This window comes from Hylobates moloch, unplaced genomic scaffold (genome assembly GCF_009828535.3).
Source record: "Hylobates moloch isolate HMO894 unplaced genomic scaffold, HMol_V3 SCAFFOLD_8, whole genome shotgun sequence".
NCBI classification, from domain to species: Eukaryota; Metazoa; Chordata; class Mammalia; order Primates; family Hylobatidae; genus Hylobates; species Hylobates moloch.
The window spans coordinates 88,724,221-88,739,966 of record NW_026652283.1 but is presented as its reverse complement, the minus strand read 5'-3'; the positions used below and the strand labels follow the sequence as shown (position 1 = coordinate 88,739,966).

Here is a 15,746-nt window from a genome sequence, read left to right as displayed (position 1 = left end):
CCAGCCTCAGTCCAACCTTCAAGTGACTGCAGTCCCGGGTGACACCTGACTAGACTCTCATGAGAGATCCCAAGCCAGTACAATCCAGCCAAGCCACTCCTGAATTCCTCATCCACAGAACATTTTTTTTTTTTTCCTTTTTCTCTTTTTAGGACTGACTGACCTATGTTCACTGATTCATAGAAACTTTAAGAGATAATAAGTGTGTTTTGTTTTCAGCCATAAGGTTTTAGGATGATTTGTTATGCAGCAGTAGATACCTAAGATACTCTCCATAATAGGACTTCATAATCAGTTTAATTCTTAAGAAAGGAATAACAAATCCAAGAAGTGGGACCCCTGTAATAAAGCAATATATCTAGATATCCAGGATCATTTTTTATCTTTTAGTGGTGGGAGACCAATTCCCCTTTATAGCATGGAAATGCTTGGTGATGAGGAGCCTGGTATCTGGAACTGTGTTCAGGAGAAGTATCAGCGTGATCAAGGTAAAACAAAGTCTGGGCCGGGCGCGGTGGCTCATGCCTGTAATCCCAGCACTTTGGGAGGCCGAGGCGCACAGATAACAAGGTCAGGAGATTGAGACCATCCTGGCTAACACGGTGAAACCCCGTCTCTACTAAAAATACAAAAAATTAGCTGGGCGTGGTGGCGGGCGCCTGTAGTTCCAGCTACTGGGGAGGCTGAGGAAGGAGAATGGCGTGAACCTGGAAGGCGGAGCTTGCAGTGAGCCGAGATTGCGCCATTGCACTCCAGCCTGGGCGACAGAGCGAGACTCCGTCTCAAACAAACAAACAAAAAAGCAAAAAACAAAAAACAAAACAAAACGAAAACAAAAGTCTGTCCATCTTGGCAACCACTTTGATACTGGAGAAAGGCTCCTGTCCAGAAGGAAGGGCACAGTAGTGAGGTACTTGCCAATGAGCTGGGTAGAGTTGCGACTGACTGGCTGGCTTCTGGAAGTGTTTATCACTGACTGGCTCATGTTCAGAAGCTTGGAGTGAGGCTGTTGTGTACTGGTTGATTTTCAGAGTACGTGTACTGATCTAAAATTATGTAAATTAATGGCAAATACTTGTTAGTGACTTGGGACTTTGGTCAAAAAACAGTCTTTTCCTTTCCTGAATATGAAAAATAAGTTCTTTTAATTAGCAGCCTCCCCTCTTCACTGTTTTTATTTCCTGCAGTCCAACTAACAGAACAGACCATAAAGGATTGTCCAGATCATTATTTGTGGAAGTATAAGATACATATATTTCAGCTGGTGTTAACATTTATTTAAGTGCCAGTTACTGAGCAGAAAAGTAGCTGTAACTACGAGTTTTTGTAATTTATTGGAAAAAGCTAAATACAAGACATTTAGGGTGTCCTGCCAAAGTCAACACAGGACAAGATCATTTAATATAGGACATGTCCTGTGTATACAGGATGCCTAGCAACTGTAGCCACGGGTGTTTTGGTTGTTAAATGAATCTGTCCTAAAAGGTTCCACGCACATCTAGGTCCTTGGAAGGGAGAGGGCTAAAAGGGCGAGTGGAAACCATGGTTTCCCTGAGGACTGCCCAGCGGAGGACCCAAGCAAGATCCTGGGCTTGGGCCTCTTAGAGATGACAAAGCAGGCGCCATTCTTCCCTCATCTAAACGGCCCAGGCTTCAGGTGAGCCACGGGGTGAAGGCGGCCAACAGCTGAGGCGCAGTCCATGAACTAGGGCCCCACTTGTGCCTAGAGTGCGAGGTCTGGGTAGAGCCAGGCTGCATCAGTCCGTGACACGCCAGCCCGAGGCGATGCCGACGGCTGCTGGAGAAAGCCGGGCTTAGAGCGCCACAATTCCACGCCCGCCGCCGGCCTCTCAGCCCAGCGGGTCGCCGCAACCTCGCCTCTTCCGCAGGGCGGGGCCAGCCATGAGAGGCGGGGCGGGTCTGGCCGCGGGGCGACCGAGATGGCGGCCTCCGGGGGCCTAGAGGGATCTTGGGCGTGCACTCGCCCTTCCGGCTCGGACGTTAGTTAGTGACCAGCTCCTCGGTGTTCTGCAGAGCGTGGGTTTCAGCGAGTTCTACGTGCCAGGTCCGCCCGGTGCCGGCTTCCTCGCTGCCCCTGGCGGCTCGTCAGTCCCCACTTTCCCTGAACTTGGTCCCAATGGCGGCCCGCCCCTCCTTCACCCGGACCGTGGGCATCTGGGCCTCGCCGAAGCCGCCAAGGTGGTTGCTCGGGCTTCTAGAGCCTGAGTCCAGCCCTTTGCCACCGAGGCCTGATCCTCTTTTCTGCCCTAAAGAACTTGCCCTGACAGCCTCTCGCTCCCGGTACTGACGTTTCTGATGTTTGGGGTCGCCTGCTTTCTTGGGTGGAGTGTTAAGATCCCGGTTGGGTGGGGTCTCCGGTCAGCATCACCCACTGGGACGCTGAGTATTTTACCCTTAATCTGCATTCAGCCACCCCAGTCCCTCTTCTCCTGAGGTTTTTTCTTTTGGGTCAACGTCATCGTCCCTGTAAGCATTCTGTAAAGACTCTTTACGTTTGTAGAGACCCAAAACAATACGGACAGGGCTCTTGGGTCCCTTGGTTTACCCGTACGAATGGGCTCAAAAAAAGCTCTTCGGACTGAGCAGACAGGTGGAAGATTGTCCTGAAGACCAGGCAGAACAATTCGTAAGAAGTTTGGGGCTGTCAGCGTGAGAACAATTAGAGGGAGTCCTAGTAGAATCCGTGCATCCAGTGCTGGAAGTGTGGAAACTGGGAGGGCCATAGGTTGCTGTAGGTGGTGGACGACAGAGTCCTTAGCACTCATGGCTCTTTTTCTCTTAGCTCCTGAGGATCTTGCTTGTCCAAAGCCAGAAGACAGTGCATGAAGCCAGGGGACATCCGCCATGCTCCAAACAACTTGGCCTCAGGTGAGCTGAGCTTCTTTCAGTTTTTTTTTTTTTTTTTTTTTTCTCACATTAGCTATCAGATAATCAGAAAAGGATGAGGAAGGCGTAACTTGGCCAAGCTGTATTTTCCCCTTTGTATCTATCTCTAGGGCTATGGCAGATGTAAATATGTGCTGGGGAAATGAAAGTTTTGTGTATGGAGAGTGGTGAGTTTGGATGTATAGATTTAAGTGGAAGAAAGGGGACCTATGCCAAGAAATTCTTTCTGAATGTGGAAATCCAGATCATGTTCTAGAAATGAAAGTCACCTGCTGAAATCAGACTTTTTTTTGTGAGACGGAGTCTGGCTCTGTCGCCCAGGCTGGAGTGTAGTGGCACTATGATCTCGGCTCACTGCAGCCTCTGCCTCCTGGGTTCAAGTGATTCTCATACCTCAGCCTCCTGAGTAGCTGGGATTACAGGTGTGCGCTGCCACGTGTGGCTGATTTTTGTATTTTTAGTAGAGATGGGGTTTACACCACGTTGGTCAGGCTGGTCTCGAACTCCTGAGCTCAGGTGATATGCCTGCTTTGGCTTCCCAAAGTGCTGGGATTATAGGCATGAGCCACCACGCCAGCCTGAAATCAGAAATCTTTATTGGAGAGATTGCCCACAAATTGTATTGTATGTATCCCAGAGAGACTAGTATTGTTACTTTAATATACATTTTCTAAATGCTAGATGCAAGGACTCTGAAGTTGGAGAGAAAGCTGGATGTACTCTAGAAACCAGAAGGGGTCAGAGAAAGTGGTTCAATATGAGATGGAAGAAATAGATACCTGTATTATAGGTCATGGTGAGGACAGTGGTTTCTGTACTGGTTCATTGGGAAGGCACTGAAGAATTTTAAGCAGGGGCATGACATGGTTGGATTTATATATTAAAAAGATTTTCCCAGCCCTTAGTGGCAAATTGACGGTAGAAAGGTGTTGGTCAATTAAGAAGATATTAAGTGTTGTCCTTTAATTTTTTTTGTTTTTGAGACGGAGTTTTGCTTTTGTCGCCCAGGCTCGAGTGCAGTGGCGCTATCTCGGCTCACCGCAACCTCCACCTCCCAGGTTCAGGCGATTTTCCTGCCTCAGCCTCCCAAGTAGCTGGGATTACAGGCATGCACCTGTTTTTTGTTTGTTTGTTTGTTTTTTGAGCGGAGTCTCACTGCGACACCCAGGCTAGAGTGCAATGGTGCATTCTTCGTTCACTGCAACTTCCGCTTCCCTTGTTCAAGTGATTCTCCTGCCTCAGCCTCCCGAGTAGATGGAATTACAGGTGCCCGCCACCATGTCCGGCTAATTTTTGTATTTTTAGTAGAGACGGGGGTTCTCCGTGTCGGTCAGTTGATCTCGAACTCCCAACCTCAGGTGATCCACCCACCTCGACCTCCCAAAGTGCTGGGATTACAGACGTGAGCCACTGCGCCTGGCAAGTGTTGTCCATTTTAAAATTTTTTTTGTTTGAGATAGAGTCGCACTCTGCCACCCAGGCTGGAGTGCAGTGGCACGATCTCAGCTCACTGCAACCTCCGCCTCCTGGATTCAAGCAATTCTCCTGCCTCAGCCTCCCGAGTAGCTGGGATTACAGGTGCACGCCACCATGCCCGGCTTATTTTTGTATTTTTAGCAGAGATGGGGTTTCACCATGTTGGCAGGCCGCATTTTACTTTTTAATTTAATTTATTTATAGTTTTTATTTTCTGGAGCAGTTTTAGGTTCACAGCAAAATTAAATGGAAGGTACAGAGATTTCCCATGTATTCCCTGCCCCTACACATGTATATACAAGTTCTGATAGAAGTTCAAATACAAGTCTGGTATCAGCGCAGTACAATGTCAGTGTCTTCAAAAGAATGGAAACGCTTTCTTTCTTTCCTTATTCTCCGATATGTCCTAAACAGCATATGTGGTTTGATTGAGAAATAACTTACCCTGAAACGATTTAACACTGGTACTTAAAATAGTTTTTTAGAGCAGTTTTAGTTGATAACAAAATTGGGCAGAAAGCAAGAGTTCCCATTTATCTCCTGCCACCACAAAACACACAACCTTCTTCAATATTAATATTCCACACCAGAGTAACACGTTTGTTACAGGGAGTGAACTTACACTGACACATCATTGTCATCCAAAGTCGATAGTTTACATTAGGATTCACTCTTGATGGATGACATGTATCCACTATTATAGCATTATGCAGAATAGTTTCATTGCCCTAAAAATACCTTATGCTCCTCTTATCCATCCTTACTTTCCCCTTAGTCCCATCCCAGTTGACAACCATCAATTGATTTTTGTATTCTCTTCATAGTTTTGCCAGTTCCAAAATGTCATATAGCCAGAATCATACAGTATGTAGCATTTTCAGATTGGCTTCTTTTACTTAGTGATAATGCATTTCCTTTCCTCTGTGTCTTTTCATGGCTTGATAGATCATTTTGTTTTAGTGCTGAATAATATTCCATTGTCTATATATACTACAGCTTATCCATTCACCTACTGAAGGACATCTTGGTTGCTTCCAAGTTTTGGTGATGATGAATAAAAGCTCCTGTAAATGTCCATATACAGGTTTTTGTGTGGACATAAGTTTTCAACTCCTAAATTTAGTTAAGCACCAAGGAGCATGACTACTGGGTTGTATGGTAAGAGTGTGTTTAGTTTGTAAGAAATTGACAAACTGTCTTCCAAAGTGGCTGTCCCATTTTGCATTCATTCGCACCAGCAATGAATGAGAGTTCTGTTGTTTCACATCCTGGCCAGCATTTGGTGTTGTCAGTGTTTTGGATTTTGGCCTTTCTAATAGGTATGTAGTGGTGTCTCATTATTTTTATTGCAATTCTCTAATGACATACAATCTCAAGCATAGTTTCATATGCCTATTTGCTATCTGTATATTTGCTTTGTTGAGGTGTCTGTTGAGGTCTTTTGCCTGTTTCTTTTTTTTTTTTTTTTTTTTTGAGACGGAGTCTTGCTCTGTCGCCCAGGCTGGAGTGCAGTGGCGCGATCTCGGCTCACTGCAACCTCCGCATCCCGGGTTCACGCCATTCTCCTGCCTCAGCCTCTCCGAGTAGCTGGGACTACAGGCGCCCGCCACCACGCCCGGCTAATTTTTTGTATTTTTGGTAGAGACGGGGTTTCACCGTGGTCTCGATCTCCTGACCTCGTGATCCGCCCGCCTCGGCCTCCCAAAGTGCTGGGATTACAAGCATGAGCCACCGCGCCCGGCCGCCTGTTTCTTAATTGGCTTGGTCATAAAGAGTTCTTTGTATATTTTGGATAATAGTGCTTTATCAGATGTCTTCTGCAACTATTTTCTCCCAGACTTTAGCATGTCTTCTCATTTTCTTAATGTGTTATCCTTTTGAAATATAGTTTAATTCCCCCTCATTTTATTTTCAATTGTTTTCTCCAAAACATTGTTTGCTAGTTTTTCACACATGCTTTTTTAGAAGACTTTAAATGATCTCCCACCTCTGCACAAATTTCATGGATTTTTTTGGTAGAAGAGTGGATTTTATTGAATTCATGAGTAAATTTGGAGATAATTGACATCTTTACAAGTTTGGTTCTTCCCATTCAGAAACACTATATGTTCCAATTTATTCAGTTCTTTTTAAATGTATCTTAGTAAACATTTAGTGTTCTTCCATCCTGTTCTCACTGATTTCTCTTAAGTCCATTCTTAGCAATTTTTTATGTGAATGGCATCTTAGTTTCTTTCAGTGTATTTTCCAGTTGTTTGTGATGGTACTTAGGAAAGCTAATAATTTTGATTTACTTATTCTGTATCTAGATAACTTAGTGAATTGTTTTATCAACTCTAAATGTTTTCAGTTTATGTTCTTGGTTCTTAGATGTCTTTAGGCAGATAGTTATTTCATCTGCAAGCAAAGATATTTATGTTAATTCCTTTCCTATATTTATGCTCCTTTCCCATCTTTTGCAGAAAGTAGAACCTCAGCTTATGGTAACTTGTCAACTATCAACTTTAATGGATTTGCTCTAGCATTTTACTGTTTAGTTGGTGTTTGCTGTTGGTTTCTTACTCTCTTCATAAGTTAAAACAATTTTTTTAATGGTTAAACCGTTTTTGAAATAAACTCTTAGGAAATATATATGAAGCATCTGGTACATGTCAGGCACTCTACTGTGTGTAGAAAACCAATCATGAACAAACAATTCTTGCCTCATGGAGTTACATTCTGGGAGGGGGAGATAGATAGTAAACTATATCATATGACATGATGAATAATACTGTGGAGAAAAATGAAATAAAGTGAGGTACATAGGGACCATCCACAGGAGGAATAAAAAGATATCCCAAACCCAATTGCCTTAAAACAATATTTTTTCCTTAATATTAGGCATTTTCTAGGGCTCATGAAACTTGAGGATAGTAGATGGCAGGAGAGGCAGACAGTTTGTGGAAGAAAAGATGATGGATGTAGGTTGGGAGGAGAAAGTTGTGAGAGAAGCTCTGGAGATGTCAGGGTGTGGGATTTGACTTGCTATAAGTGGAGGTGAAATTTGGTTTTACCTGTGAGCCTGTGGTTACTGTCCTCAGAAGCCCTTAATGGCTTGTTGAAGCAGTAATTGTATGCAGGACAACATGATCCAGTCTGCTGTTTGGGCTTTTGGCTCACATTATTTTGGGGGCCCATTGGACCTCATCATTGCCCAGTTTAAAGACTGGCTTTCCCTTTGAGGAGTGTCTAAATTTATTTTATTTTTTCCTTTCAGTGTCTCCTTTAGAGCCGAGTTCTCTACTTGCTCTTGTTTGAAAAGACACCCTCCCATAAGGACCTGTGTGCAGAGCCAGTAGAGCTGCTATAAGCAGTTTGAGTTGCCAGAATTTATCCTTGATGTACGGTTCTTCCCTCCTTCCTTCAAGACCAGTTATAGTCATATTCCTTTTTCTCTGTTCCCCTGTGCCCACTCCAGTGCATAGGCTGCTTTAGGGGCTACCAGGAGTCAGAATGTAGAACGTGACATGCAAGAGTTAGGAGCTTGGCTGTGCCCCTGTTGGTAGGTATTTTATTTTCAGCATCTGAAAAGAACAAGGCTGACTGCATAGGGTAATAAGACTCTCCTGGGAGGTGGAATCATCTGTGGGAGCGTCAAGGTGAAAAGCCATACAGATCATGAAACCCCCTCCAAGCTGAGAGCCTAGTCTCTGTGCTCTGCACTATGCTGACTCTAGAAGCAGAGAAAGGCTGGGTACAGTGGTTCACGCCTGTAATCCCAGCACTTTGGGATCTGCTTTCGGGTGGATCACCTGAGGTCAGGAGTTCAAGACCAGCCTGGTCAACATGGTGAAACCCCATCTCTACTAAAAATACAAAAATTAGCTAGGCATGTTGGTTGGTGCCTATAATCCCAGCTACTCGGGAAGCTGAGGCAGGAGAATCGCTTGAACCCAGGGAGCGGAGGTTGCAATGAGCCGAGATCGCACCACATCACTCCAGCCTGGGAAACAGAGCAAGATTCTGCCTCAAAAAAAAAAAAAAAAAAAAAAAAAAAAAGAACCAGAGAAAGTAGCCAGTGGACACCATCTGGAACTGCTCTGGAGCCTCATGGAAGATTCAGAGGCTCGGGCTTCCAGGGTGGTGTGTGTAGTTTTGAGATAGATGACCCCTAATTTAAGTTGGGGGAGGGGGCCCATGTGGCCTGGAGGGAGTACACTAAAGATGGTTTGAATGGTGATTTTGGGAGTTGAGGAGTTTGAGAAGCTATTCTCCAAAGAAAAGGCAGCACCAGGTTCAGGGGTTAGCCACGTTTTTGGAGAAGTTTGTGAGCCCAGTGTGGGAGACAGCTTGGTGTGTTAGTAGAGCCCCCGTTTGCTGTTTGGCAAATCTGGATTGAAGTTCCTGCTCTAGCACTTCTTGGCTATGTGATCTTCAGCAAAGTAATTGAACTTTTGAATCTAAGTTTCATCATTTGAAAAATGGGAATAGTAATTCTTATTTCACATGTATTTTGTAATGATTAAATGAAAACCAAGATTTAAAATTACCAACCTTGGCTGGGCATGGTGGCTTACACCTGTAATCCTAGCACTTTGAGAGGCCGAGGCAAGTGGATTGCTTGAGCCTAGGAGTTCGAGATCAGCCTGGGCAATATGGTGAAACCCTGTCTTTCTAAAAAAAAAAAAAATTAGGCTGGGCATGGTAGCTCATGTCTGTAATCCCAGCACTTTGGGAAGCTGAGGTGGATGAATCACCAGAGGTCAGGAGTTTGAGACTAGCCTGGCCAACATGGTGAAACCCCGTCTCTACTAAAAATACAAAAATTAGCCTGGCATGGTGGTGTGTGCCATAATCCCAGCTACTTGGGAGACTGAGGCAGGAGAATCACTTGAATTTGGGAGGCAGAGGTTGCAGTGAGCTGAGATTGCACCACTGCACTCCAGCCTGCCTGGGTGACAGAGTAAGACTCCGTCTCAAAAAAAATAAAAATAAGTAAATAACCAACCTAGGGGCCTGGTGCACAGGGCTAATCAACAAGTATAGTTGTCTTCATTCTTGGGAAGATGGAGATGGCCCCAGGGGAGGGAGTCAGAGAGAGGAACACCTAGTGAAGAGACAGCCTTGGTAGATGTGATGGAGCTCAGAAAACTGGGGGACAGATCTGTGCCCAGGGACGTGGCACTGTCAGCCTGTCTTTGAAGACCAGTGATTTGGAGAAGAGGGTCAGAACAGGCAGGCTAAAGGTTTCTTTCAAGAGAGCCAGCTTTCTGATAAGGCAGAAAGGTGGAAAAGACAAATTTGCAAAATACTGGGGATATTTATAACACGCTGCCTTTGCATTGTAGACAATGTTGGGGAGAACCAAAGAGAAGCTAGGTTCAGGAAGCAGATGGGGGCTGTGCATGTGCACTTTGGATGGGTGGATACAGGGTGTATTAGTCCATTTTCACGCTGCGGATAAAGACATACCTGAGACTGGGAAGAAAAAGAGATTTAATTGGACTTACAGTTCCGCGTGGCTGGGGAGGCCTCAGAATCATGGCAGGAGGTGATAGACCCTTCTTACATGGTGGTGGCAAGAGAAAAATGAGAGAGCTTGGGCAGGGGAACTCCTCTTTTTAAAACCATCAGATCTCGTGAGACTTATTCACTGTCACGAGAACAGCATGGGAAAGACTTGCCCCCATGATTCAATTATCTCTCACCAGGTCCCTCCCACAACACGTGGGAATTCAAGATGAGATTTGGGTGGGAACACAGCCAAACCATATCACAGGGTGAGTAGCCGCTGTCTATAGTGGTTGGGGTATAGAAAATAAGGAGAGAGGATTATGGAGTGCTTGAGGGTAGGAGGTGCCAGGGGGAGAGATCTGTGAAGCCAGGAACCTAGGAGTTGATGCAGTTACCAGGGAGAAAGCACCTGGATGCCAGGCTATAAGAATCAGCAGCAGTTAGGGGCTCCAGAGCTGGGTAGATGAGAGAGTGTTGGGGCTCCCCATTTGAAAGTGGAACTACTGGCTGAGGGCTCGCCCCTGGCTGTGGTGGTGGGTGTTCTTGTTTGAGCAGACCCTCCATGGGGCTCAGAGTTGTGGACGCAGACAGGTTTATCCCTTCCCTGAAGCTCAAGCTGCTCCCTTCTTCCTTCTACTTCTCACTCAGAGATTGAGCAGGAACCTGTTTTTCAGGAGTCAGTGACCTTTGAGGATGTGGCTGTTTACTTCACCCAGAATCAATGGGCCAGCCTCGACCCTGCGCAGAGGGCCCTGTACAGGGAGGTGATGCTGGAGAATTATGCAAATGTGGCTTCCCTGGGTAAGGCCTCCCTCTGTGGTCCTTGTAACAGTTTGCTATCTTCCTCAGATGTTTTGGGGATTCTAGTAGCCCTTGGGTTTGATGACTTCAGAGGAGAGTTTCGCAATCACCAGCCTCCAGAAGTACTGGGTAGGGAAATCCTTGGTTCTCTTTGTTTTTGTCTGTTTGTTTGTTTGTTTTTTGTGTGTTTGTTTTGAGACAGAGTCTCACTGTGTCACCTAGGCTGGAGGGCAGTGGCATAGCCATGGCTCACTGCAGCCTCAAACTCCTGGGCTCAAGCAATTCTCCTGCTTCAGCCTCCCAAGTAGCGGGGACTATAGGCGTGTACCACTGTGCCTGGCTTCTCTTTGGTTTTGAAATTAGACTTCCTTATACTCCAGGAACAGTGTGGTTCTGGGCCCTGAGGGAAAGCATTCTTTCTGGCACCCTAGGTGAGCCCTTTGTTCCTTTGTCCATCCTGTTTTCTGGGGATGTTGGCCCTCCCTTTGTGGAAGGGTCTCCCAGGGGAGCAGTAGGTACATTTTTCCTGAGGGAGTTTCCCTTCTTCTGAGTCAGGGCCAGATTGCAGCTTCTTTCTGAGCAGAATCGTACCTCCTCGGCTTTATTGTGGAGCACAGTTTGGACCTCCTTGTCAGAACTCTCACTTGGTCTGCTGGTGTTCAATTTCTCTCCCAGGTAGCCTGATGGAGGGTGGGCTGAGAAAGATCCCAGGAATAGCTCTGGACGTCTCCCCTCAATTTGTCTTTCTCTTTTCTTCATGAAGTAGCATTTCCATTCCCCAAACCTGCTCTGATCTCCCACCTGGAGAGAGGGGAAGCACCATGGGGCCCAGATCCCTGGGACACCGAGATTCCAAGAGGCATCAGTCAAGGTGAGTATGAGAATCCAGTGTTAAGTTTCTTGTTTTGCCTTCCTGGTTTACTAGGTAAGAAGTGTTTCTTATGCTGCAGGGAACAAATCTCCCAGTTATTTATAAGTCGATACTCATTGTACTCTCTGACCTCACACTGAGTTCTGACCCTGAGCTTCGAAAGACCACCTCTAGGAGTACATGGCCTCACGCTGTCTGCACATTCATGTGGCTGTCCTCCGAGGCAGAAAAGCTGGGACCCAGTAGCTCCTAAACTACTTCTTGCTTACTTACCGGTGGAAAAGTTTTAATTGTATGCCATTTTTCATTGCAAAGAAGTGGGGTTTCAGCCAAATTTAAGGAAAATATGATTTTTTGTGGCCAAACTGATTTATTTGTGCTATAGCTGTAAATTTTACTTTAGGTCTTCAGCCCTGAAAAGAATGGCTTTAATTTGCCTTTTTAGTATCTAAATCACTTAAGAGTTTCATTTGCCATAATCTTTAGATCTACATTATATTTACCATAGATGGGACTATACAGGAAAGGGCTAGGAATATTCTCCCATCATAGCCCCCTACGCACACACGCGCACACACACAAACACATGCACACACACACGTACACACACGTGCACACACACACTACCTAAAATTTCCCTGAGATGGCTTACCAGTCCTGGAAGGTTTTGGTTACTTGTGTTTCTGTTTTTTCAGAAGAAAATTTTCAAGCCTTCTCACACATACATGCTTTTGTATATAGTGGTTCCTTTAGCACAGGTGCCACAGTGGCTTATAGCTCTCTGATCCAACTTCTGTTCCAGCTGACTTTCTGAAACTAATCATCTTTTATCCCAGAATATTGTGTGGGATATTTAAATATAGGATAATTAGGACATTGTTTAGAATTTGGGGTGATTGCCTGGGTTACGGGTAGGGCATTGGGATCCAGTTTTTTCCTGGTTTGTGTTTCTCAGTCTGCAAGCCCACTTGTAGTGCTGGAGCTGCTTCTCTATTCTTCCCAGTCTCTCATTCTTTTCTCCTCTTCTGGGTTTCTGTCTCTCTTTAAAAATTTTTTCCATTTCTCGCTGTTCTTTCTTATTCTCTCCTTTTTTCTTTTTTGTCTCTCCTGCCTTTTTTCCTTCTGATTCTTGATTCTCCTTCTTCCCATTTCACCTACCTTAGTTCAATTTTCCAGCCTTCCTCATGGGGAGCACTTCCTGGCTATCTTTCCTGTTCCGTTTGTGTGTCTTTACTTCTCCAATTCTATGTCATTATTTTTCTATTTTTTTGAGACAGGGTCTAGCTGTGCTGCCCAGGCTGAAGTGCAGTGGCATGATCTCCACTCACTGCAACATCTCCCTCCTGGGCTCAAGTGATCCTCCCACCTCAGCCTCCATAGTAGCTAGGACCACAGGTGTGCGCCACCACGCCCGGCTAATTTTTGTATTTTTTTGTGGAGATGGGGTTTCACCACATTGCCCAGGCTGGTCTCGAACTCCTGAGCTCTAGCCATCCGCCTGCCTCAGCCTCCTAAAGTGCCAACATTACAGGCATGAGCCACCACACCTGGCCTGTCATTATTTTTCTTTGTCTTTCTCATCCTCCTTTATAGATGCTTGTATATAACCATTCACAGGTATATTTTTAAAAATTACATTCTACAAGAGAAAATTAGGAAGACTGGATCCTACTTTTCTTCCAGTTTTGTACCTAGGAACACTTGTGGTTTCTTTGGTCAGGTGGTGAGTCCTGGATCAAAAATGAAGGGCCAGTTATAAAGCAGGAAGCCTCTGAAGAAATGGAGTTGCACAGAATGCCAGTAGGAGGACTTCTCAGGAATGTTTCTCAGCACTTTGATTTTAAAAGAAAGGCACTGAAGCAGACTTTCAATCTAAATCCAAATCTGATACTTCGAGGTGGAATGAAGTTCTATGAATGTAAAGAATGTGGGAAAATCTTCCGATATAACTCAAAGCTTATTCGGCATCAGATGAGTCATACTGGGGAAAAGCCCTTTAAGTGTAAGGAGTGTGGCAAAGCTTTCAAGTCCAGCTATGACTGTATTGTACATGAGAAAAACCACATTGGAGAAGGGCCCTATGAATGTAAGGAGTGTGGCAAAGGTTTGAGTTCCAACACAGCCTTGACTCAACATCAGAGGATCCACACTGGAGAGAAACCCTATGAATGTAAAGAGTGTGGAAAGGCTTTCCGTAGGAGTGCAGCATACCTGCAGCATCAGAGATTACACACAGGAGAGAAACTCTATAAATGTGAGGAATGTTGGAAAGCTTTCGGTTGTAGGTCACTTTTTATTGTCCATCAGAGAATTCATACTGGGGAGAAACCTTACCAATGTAAGGAGTGTGGCAAAGCCTTCACCCAGAAAATAGCCTCCATTCAGCATCAGAGAGTTCACACTGGGGAGAAGCCTTATGAATGTAAGGTGTGTGGGAAAGCCTTCAAATGGTATGGAAGTTTTGTTCAGCATCAGAAATTGCACCCTGTGGAGAAGAAGTCAGTCAAGGTCCTTGGGCCATCCCTGGTCAGTCCCCAGTGCCCTTCTCCAGCCTTACCTCCTGTTCTTCTCCAGGGATCCTGTTCTGCTCCAGCCGTGGCTGTGCCTTCACTGACCTTTCCACATGCTGTGCTCATTCCTACCTCTGGGAATTTGTTCATGCTGCTGCCTACATCTGGAATACCTTCTTCATCTGCCCAAATAGTGCGTGTCTTCCAGGGTCTTACTCCCACTGTGAAACCTTCCCCAGTTATTCTCACCCCTTCTTCTCACTCCTCATGAGCTTTATCTTGTCAGTCTTATGGCTCTTATGCCTGGCAAATCTCCACCCTAATTTTATATATTTTTTTGAGACAGGGTCTTGCTCTGTCACCCAGGCTGGAGTGCGGTGGTGTGATCTTGGCTGACTGCAACCTCCCTCTCCTGGGTTCAAGCGATTCTCCTCCTTCAGACTCTCGAATAGCTGGGATTACAGGCACGCCTCACCACGCCCAGCTAATTTTTGTATTTTTAGAAGAGATGGGGTTTCGCCATGTTGTCCAGGCTGGTCTCAAACACCTGACCTCAAGTGATCCACCTGCCTTGGCCCCCCAAAGTGCTGGGATTACAGGAGTGAGCCACTGTGCCCAGCCTCCAACCTAATTTGAGTTTCATTTGTATTTTTTTCCTCACCTTACATGTGTTACAGCTGTTTCAACATAAACTCCATTATAATCTATATACATTTAAAGACCATGTTTACATAATCTCTTCTGGGTAGAAAATGGAAATACTTAACCTTTGCATTGGTCCCTTTCAGGCTTGAACAACAGTGGCTGTATCTGCATCGTGGGGTTGCTGGTGGTAGAACACGTTGGTGTTAGGAAACTTTGGAAAAGAGGATATCCCTGTATTAGGCCATTATGATTAGAGATAAGCAGCCTGGGAGAAACATACAAGACCTGTGGCTACTGGTAGAGAATTGGAATAAGCTTCCAACAATGGACTGTAGAGATTAATGGAGATTGTTTAGTGGGCCCATGGCTAGGTGGGGTATCAATACAGTTGAAGTTATGTTGCCCTTGGCACAGATCTTTGAGAATCTCATGCAGCTATGCAAAAGATAATGTGAAATAAACAGTAAAAAAAAAAAAAAAATGTTGATGGCAGTGAGAGTAATCATGTCTTTAAATGTGAATTTTTTTTTCTTTAGTTTTGCTCTTGATAGCTAGATGTTTCTTTTAACTTTTATTTCCTAAGTAAATATACACAAAGGCATTCATCTTTGTTGAATCTGTTGTGCAGATTTTTCTTGATGAGCATTCTGTATTTTTTTTCTTTGCGAGCACTGGCTTCTATATTTTATTTGATATTTATGAATTGTAAATATGAATTTGATGAATTACTAAAGAAATAAAAATAATGGTGTAAAGCCAACTCGAGGGGAATCTGAATAAGCCTCCAAAATTGTTTTTTTTTTTTTTTAAGAAATAAAGGGAGCTGTGTAGTGGGTCAGTGGCTAGGCTTATGTGGTAGGTTAGTGAAGTGGAATTTGGGGTTGCTCTTGGAAATGGCCTTGATTAGGATCCTTTACAACTATTCAGAGGATTGTGTGAAGTAGTTACTGGAAAAAGAACTTGAATTATGCATTTATTGGCATTAATGTAAACATTAAGTCCTAAGCATTAATGGAAGGGTCCGTATATTTTTTCTTTTCTTT

At 44.7% G+C, this 15,746-nt stretch overlaps 1 protein-coding gene across 12 annotated transcripts in view; it reads left to right on the top strand.

Moving 5' to 3' along the window:
* Positions 1-15,746, top strand: part of ZNF621 (zinc finger protein 621) — a 26,687-nt gene extending 10,941 nt beyond the window's left edge. The window contains exons 1-6 of one of the 12 annotated variants that reach the window (XM_058442068.1): positions 1,932-2,301; positions 2,804-2,889; positions 10,551-10,677; positions 11,441-11,548; positions 13,269-13,802; positions 14,123-15,746. In XM_058442068.1, the coding sequence (XP_058298051.1) occupies positions 2,866-2,889; positions 10,551-10,677; positions 11,441-11,548; positions 13,269-13,802; positions 14,123-14,454 (1,125 nt within the window). In that variant the 5' untranslated portion in view covers positions 1,932-2,301; positions 2,804-2,865 and the 3' untranslated portion in view covers positions 14,455-15,746. Of the gene's footprint in view, positions 1-1,477; positions 1,658-1,931; positions 2,302-2,803; positions 2,890-10,118; positions 10,143-10,550; positions 10,678-10,725; positions 10,807-11,440; positions 11,549-13,268 lie in introns of those variants that run through there. The other 11 variants (XM_058442062.1, XM_032161988.2, XM_032161981.2 and 8 more) reach the window with 11 other exon arrangements.